This window comes from Triticum aestivum, chromosome 3D, assembly GCF_018294505.1.
Source record: "Triticum aestivum cultivar Chinese Spring chromosome 3D, IWGSC CS RefSeq v2.1, whole genome shotgun sequence".
Taxonomy (NCBI): domain Eukaryota; kingdom Viridiplantae; phylum Streptophyta; class Magnoliopsida; order Poales; family Poaceae; genus Triticum; species Triticum aestivum.
This window is the reverse complement of record NC_057802.1, coordinates 449139609-449146450: the sequence shown is the minus strand read 5'-3', so window position 1 is coordinate 449146450 and position 6842 is coordinate 449139609. Positions and strand designations below refer to the sequence as shown.

At 41.5% G+C, this 6842-nt stretch overlaps 1 protein-coding gene and 1 non-coding gene across 4 annotated transcripts; both read right to left on the bottom strand.

Moving 5' to 3' along the window:
- Window positions 1–2003: 2003 nt before the first annotated feature.
- TRNAI-AAU (transfer RNA isoleucine (anticodon AAU)) lies at window positions 2004–2077 on the bottom strand. The gene has a single exon. It is a non-coding gene; the product is annotated as a tRNA-Ile (tRNA).
- Window positions 2078–3183: 1106 nt separating this feature from the next.
- On the bottom strand, window positions 3184–6548 carry LOC123079569 (ubiquitin-conjugating enzyme E2-17 kDa). Of its 3 annotated transcripts, none has more exons than XM_044502361.1 (5): window positions 6364–6548; window positions 5277–5355; window positions 4513–4640; window positions 4043–4147; window positions 3184–3527 (listed from the first exon to the last, which is right to left on the bottom strand). In XM_044502361.1, exons 2-5 carry the CDS (start codon window positions 5344–5346, stop codon window positions 3384–3386), a joined length of 447 nt encoding a protein of 148 aa, XP_044358296.1. In that variant the 5' UTR covers window positions 5347–5355; window positions 6364–6548; the 3' UTR covers window positions 3184–3383. The 3 variants fall into 3 exon arrangements, with proteins under 3 accessions (XP_044358296.1, XP_044358297.1, XP_044358298.1); XM_044502362.1 differs by having other exon boundaries at window positions 6255–6441; XM_044502363.1 differs by having other exon boundaries at window positions 5277–5358; window positions 6364–6435.
- Window positions 6549–6842: the final 294 nt, after the last annotated feature.

Below are 6842 nucleotides of genomic sequence, written 5' to 3'. Positions count from 1 at the left end.
GACTCTAGGGTATTGGTCCTTAGGGGCACGTGCATAAAGACTTCCCAGATGTTATCGACAAGGTTAAGTCGGCTCCGATATGGGAGTGGTGACGGCGGCTCGTCCTGGCGACGAAGTGGTCATTCGGTGGTAAAGGGACTTGAATGTATTTTTCTATTATGTTTGGGGTGCTCTGTACTTCTGATGAACTTTTATCACTTTCCTGAGACAATGACATGTGGGATCCAAGGGGCTAACTCAGTTAAACTTGTCTGACTTGTGGTGGCAAAGTGTGGCTAATTCGGTGTGCCAACCAAGCATGCCCTAGGTCTTGCAGTGATTCCAAGATTCACATTGGATATAGGACAATTGTACTATGGACAAGGGCGCAAGTAAGTCCTCTGGTTTGAACTCCAAGAACAGATTCTAAGCCAAAGTTATCCAAATCCACTTCCTAGCCATTCATTTGTATGAGTTTCTCTAAACATTGGTACTTTCGAATATTTTTTCCGATACTACCAAGCTACTTAGGGTTATTCATACTCAGATATTAAACCGAGTTTCAACAGTTCAGAACCACCATTTCGTTTGTTCCGGAACTGCCGACCTCAAATTCCACTTTGTCCAGCCTTCTGTTAGCACTTCTGAGCAAACATTTTCAACGGCACTTCCGAGCTATCTTGAAATCACGGTATAAGTTTGGTACATCCGCTTCTTTTCGTTTGAAACTTCTAAGTTGCGACTTAGCTCTTTTCTATAGATATTTTCACTCTAGTAACTGCTCTATTTTATGCAATACTAACGAGAAATTAGTTTTATCGATACTTTTGAGTTGTTTTAGTCCCTTCGTTTCTTTTTAGTCTGCATATAAGATTTGGTCAAAGTCAAACTTTGTAAAGTTTGACCAACTTTGTAGAAAAAAATATCAACATCTAAAAACCGTGCTACCTTTTTTGTCCGGAACCATCACTCAAAAAACGGTGCTACCTTTTTTGTTCAGAACCATCACTCATTCTCCCATTGGTACTTTTTGGATTTCTGAACACTGTCATGGTCGTTCAAATTTATTTGAATTGATTCAGTAGTTCCACTAGTTTACTACTGGTGTTTACGGCCTTAGTTACTTTTTTAGTACTCCATCCAATCCAATTTAATTGATGCAGTTTTAGTATACCTTGGTACTAAAGTTGCATCAATTAATTTGAATCGGAGGGAGTATCAAATTTTTGAACTCTATATATTCTCTTCCATACCCCTCAGCGGCTTAAATCACCATTCACCACCTCCATCTCACTCACAGTATTCATCATTGCGAGCCGCCACCCACTTCCCATTCCACACCGCTCAATCCATCTACCACATAGAGAAAGAGAGATCCAAGGTCCATATGTTAATTGACTTATTTTGTTCTTCTAAACTTATCAATTATGGTTGTTCGCTTTATTGGGTGTTACGAAACCCTGGCTAACTTAACTATTACTATTCCCTCTCGCCTAACCTTGGCTAACCTTAACGTCGATTTGAGCCAGGTTACCAATTTAACATAAAGAAACAGATTCGGACAGCAACACAGCAGCCAGAAATCTGTGCAATTTTTTGCAAAAAATAAAATAAAAAAATCTGTGCAATTGGATTGAACAAACACTTGAACTAAGCAATCAAAAAATATATGATAAAATAGCCTCTTGTTCAGAGCAATAAATAAATAAATCATCATATATTGTATGATGAATGTTGGCAGTACGTCCCTTATTAGGAGAAGTCAGCATTAAGAACACATGAATTCTAGGTGAAAAGGCAATCATCCACAGATCAGTGAACTATTATTTCAGGTACAAGAGGGCGGTAACTTGTTTTTGCTTATGTTCAAGACGCAGACATGTCAACCTTGTAAAGGAAGGAAAAATAGCGGCAAGTGCATGCGGGCAAAGTAGAATTTAGCGCTGTTGTAAAAAAAAAAGGAATTTCGCAGTTTTTATTAAAAAAAAAAGCGAGAATTTCGCACGGAAATAACAAAAATACATTGGCCCATGCAGGTCTCGAACCTGCGACCTTCGCGTTATTAGCACGACGCTCTAACCAGCTGAGCTAATAGGCCAATCGATGACCAGAAATTCCATCTTACCCACTAATATCATGTACGTAAGGACACATAGCGGAACCTCTCTGAATGCCTTGCCTACTGATCAGTGATCAGAATTTTAAATCAGTGATCAGGATTTCAGAACACCGGGGTTTTATAAGAGCTGCCTTTAGATGGTGCATAGGAGAAAAATGCACGAATTCTTAGTGCAAGCACATTGGCTTTTCTTGGGAAAAATAAAAGAGGTGTGGGCTCATGTTGAGATTCCTATGGAATGAAAAGTATAGGAAAATATGAGTTTGATGACCCGAAATCCTATGGTCCAAAAGTCTTAGAAACTCCAAGGCTACCAACGCAGACATGGTAGAGCCGATTTGTAGAATTCGGACAAATCGGAGTCCGCTTAAATTTTGATCTTTTTACAAATGGAGATCATTCACATAGATATTGATTAAAAACTTAAAAAGGTTTTCAAAAAATAAAATAATACTCCCTCCGTCTCATAATAATTAACGCTCAAATGGATGTATCCAGATCATAATAATTGATGCTGAATATCTAGCATAAGATACATCCATCTCAGCGTCATGCTAGATACATCCATGCAACAAGATACGTCCATTTCAGCGTCATGCTAGATACATCCATAAAGCATCAATTAATATGGGAAGGAGGGAGTATAACTTTGTGACCTTGCCACCTAGGTCAAAAGGGCTACAGATCAAGTTTTGAAGCTTGAACTTAACCCTTAGCGTTCCCATCATTTTCATGCAATCCACAAATGGTACTACTCCCTCCACTCCAAAACAAGTGGCACAGTTTTTAACTAAAGTTAGTTCAACCTTAATGGAAAAATGTACATGGGGTAGTTACAAAGACTTTTTTTTTCTAAGTTTTATGAAATGGATGCACCAGAACCAGGATCATTCTAGCATTTTGCTGATGCCAAGTCCTACAGCCAATCCGGTACCAAAAAATAGAGCAGTAACATAACCAGAGAGGAGACGAACATATGCGTGCAACTGAGCAAAAGCACGCAAAGTGGCCAACTGGCCACAGAACAAACATTTCCATCCACAGGCACCATATAGCGAATGGGAGAACCAACACTACCGTAGTTATAACGAGAAGCATATGTCAATTTCATTATGGACTTTGGCAATGATAGGTTGATGTTTTGACTACGACGCGATCCTACATGGATCAGGGAGACACACGCGACCGACAAGTAATCAAAGAAAATAATGGCCCAGAGATAGTTTCTCGGGACAGTGACACAATCTTCTGCATGCAAGCAGTGGATACGAGCATGGGCTTCGTATCATCCCATGGCATACTTCTGCGTCCAGCTGCGGGCTGTCGTCTCATACTTGGACCGATCCGTCTTGTACATGTGGGCAATCTCGGGGACGAGAGGGTCGTCCGGGTTAGGGTCGGTAAGCAGCGAGCAGATTGAAAGCAGAACCTGATGAAAACAACATTACTGGGAGTTAGTAGTGCAGCTAAATTCTGCAAATGCAATGCATCAAATGTTAACTGTAGATTACTAGACCTCAAGGAGAGGGCTGTCGGATGTTTTTATCCCAACTGTACAGTTTTTATTAGGACGGTTTGCAATTTTGAGCCCAAAAGAAGTAACTGGGCTTAATATCTGCTAACAATATGATAGCATCAACATGAGGTAACACCAAATGACTGCATTTGGAGTTTTGGACAAACAATTAAGACTCCGGCCAAAAGGTCATGACAAGACACACAGCTACATTCTAGAACCAGATGGCAAAACATTTAAAACTTTTTGTAGTGTCCACCAAATCACATCAGACATGTAGTTGAGATTATAAATGGTGTAGTGAAGCAATGCAGAGAACTGTAGCTCATCAAGAGTGCTAGACTGCTAGGGCATGTAAATAATTCGTTTACTATGTATATACAGCATATCAGCGAAAGGTGTAAAGGACTGAATTGTTGTGAGAGCACCTTAGAGATTGTCAAAGCAGGACTCCATTGCTCCTTCAGAATGTCAAGGCATATGCTTCCATTGCTATTGATGTTCGGATGGAAGACCTTTGTCTTGAACGATACCTGAAAGAAGAGATACTTGAGAACACAAAGGAGGAAAAGGGAAGATTAAAAACAACAGGTAGACCAACAAAGTTGAACCTATAATGTGGTGATAAAAGAAAAGATAGGTTCAGCAACAGATTTTTTTTCTTTTAAAATTAAGAGGTGATATAACAACGATTTCTGTAAACAAACGAGATATAACAAGATATAGTTGATCCTTAATATCAAATGCAGAGATGAACATAAATCACACGAGCTAAAACTGAAACATCAATGGAACATGAAGAGGGGAGACATACTGACAGTTTGACAAGATCCATCTTTCAATAAAGCTGACAAAGATGCAAGGAAATTTGTTTGGCTCAACATTGTTCAGCACTAACCTTCGGCGGCTTGAAGGGGTAGTCCGGGGGGAAATGGATATTCACTAAGAAAACACCTCCAGCATAGGGACTATCAGGAGGACCCATAATGGTTGCCTGCCAATGGAACATATCCTCACCAGAAGGACCTAAATAAATAGAAACCTATAATGAATTAACACAATCGTCTGTGCAAGCAAGGGAATAGTAAGCACTAAGCAGCAGCACGACATAATCCTGATTATAGAAGAACTGATGGTCAATTGCAGTGGTTGTTGATGGCCGTTCATCACTTACTAAGTTGAAATATACTTTAAAGCACAGGAAGACTATATGCTACTAGATACCTTTCTTAAATAAAAACATCAATTTAGCTAGTCAGCCGCAAAAAGGACACTGACAAGACAGCAACTGCCATAGTGATACATTCTCTTAGGTCAAGAACAGTGAATGAAACTGTATATTATAATTCAACAGAATGAATTCCATTTAAGGATATAATACATTCTATTTCTATCAATGGGCCGATGCCATAAATAGTTCCAGTGGAGTTATAGTCACACAAAGAAAAAATTGACAGCAAGGATATTTGTAGACACTGTGCATAACAAATAGCCTGCTAAAGGCTAGCCTTGATGGACATAGCCCTGGAATTTCACCAGAGATGGAAGGTGAATTACGATACACAAAGTTGTAAGTTCACATGAACGCAGCATATATCAACACTGCTAAGATGCACACAAGGTGGCTAACAGTCATAACTGAATAATAGATCTGGCTCGTACCTGCACTGCATGATGTCGGAGGATCTTTCTGCAAGTCCTTCAGTTCCTTCAGGATACGTTTTGAAGCCATGATAAGCTCCTGCTTTGATTTTCATTTACATATTTATGAGACTGAAGAATAAGTTACTAACTCTAGAGTTTAAACATGTTTTTGTTCACCACATACTGCAATAAGTTGGCAGCATAAAAATAAACAAGGTAAAACAAAACAGGTTTATTGCCTCGAAGCACTGAGTAACTTCACTACTGACTCATATATATTCCTCCAAAGTAACCTAGAACATAAAGCATCAGTCAAGTAATGATTGGGTGGTAACCTTAACATATTTGTTCCATTACACCAACACAACAAGTTATTTCAAAGCTGGCAAAAATAAATAAACTAGCATAAAACTCATCCTGGAACAAAGAATTAAAAATTAATGTGGTTATCAAAATTAGAATTAGCAGATAGCGATCTGTAGACATCAGGCTGCTAAACTACATTAACAAGCAAGGCATATCCCACCAGATGAATCCCACAGGTTCACAAATCCATCTGCGCATACAACAGATCACTGGCTACGCTAGAAACGACGCTCTCCACGCGCAGAAAAAAAAAGTAGTGACGAGTTGCACTTTTCTGAATCGATGGAACCTTGAGAAAATGTCAGTCGATTGGGACCTAGCAAGACCGTTTAGCCTGCATCAACACACACGCGCTAAGAGGAACAACAAAATACCTCGCCTAGATAGCCCGCGACTAGACGATCCTAACGAATCACGTCACGCAACAGATCGAGGCTGACGATCCAGCGGATTGAGCGGGCACGCATCTAATCGACAGACCGACGGACGAATCGCCACCGGCGCACAACAAATCTACGCGCAGCACAGGCCCTACCGCAATCAACGCGCCCGCCAGGCACCGGGCCACGGATCTACCAAAACAAAAGACCAATCAAGACACGGCCACAACGGAATTGGGGGGGAAATTACGCGAAGGTCGGGACGGAGACAGATCGGGATCGGACCCCGGCGTTACTGGCGCCGATCTGACGGAATCGAAGGAGGGGCGGCGAGAGGGGATCGGGGGCGGAGGGGCTACCTTTTCTTCGCGGCGGCCACGAGAGGTCGGGATGGAGAGAGAGGCCCTCGCTCCTTTTCCGCTCGGGGTCTTTGCTCCCTCTGTTTTTGTTGGGTGCGCGCACCCGATGCACGGCGTTATATTTTCCTTGCTGAAATAATTACGGGAAGGAAATCTAGCAGAGGAGGCAAAATTGACAAATTTGACCTACGAATGAAATCAAATCACAGAATGAACTGTCCGTGAAACTATTTCACGCGGCTGACCTTTTTGTGTGACGCCGGACACGAAGGCGCCACACTACACTGTGCAACGCCTCACAGATAGACGCTACACGCCTGGCCAGCGTCACACCCGTGTGATCCGAAAATTACTAAGTCAGTGCGCAGCGCCTGAGAGCTAGGCGCCACACTACACAGTGTAGCGCCTAGCTTCTAGGCGTTGCACTAATGGTTGCTTCATTTTGCAGTGCAACCACTAGTGCAGCGCCTGAGAGCTAG

Coding starts and splice junctions, on each gene's coding strand:
- LOC123079569 (XM_044502361.1), bottom strand. CDS start 5,346: ATGGCTTCAAAACGTATCCTGAAGGAACTGAAGGACTTGCAGAAAGAT. Junction 4,148..4,512: donor ACCCCTTCAAGCCGCCGAAG/GTTAGTGCTGAA, acceptor CTCTTCTTTCAG/GTATCGTTCAAGACAAAGGT. Junction 3,528..4,042: donor CTGCTTTGACAATCTCTAAG/GTGCTCTCACAA, acceptor TGTTTTCATCAG/GTTCTGCTTTCAATCTGCTC.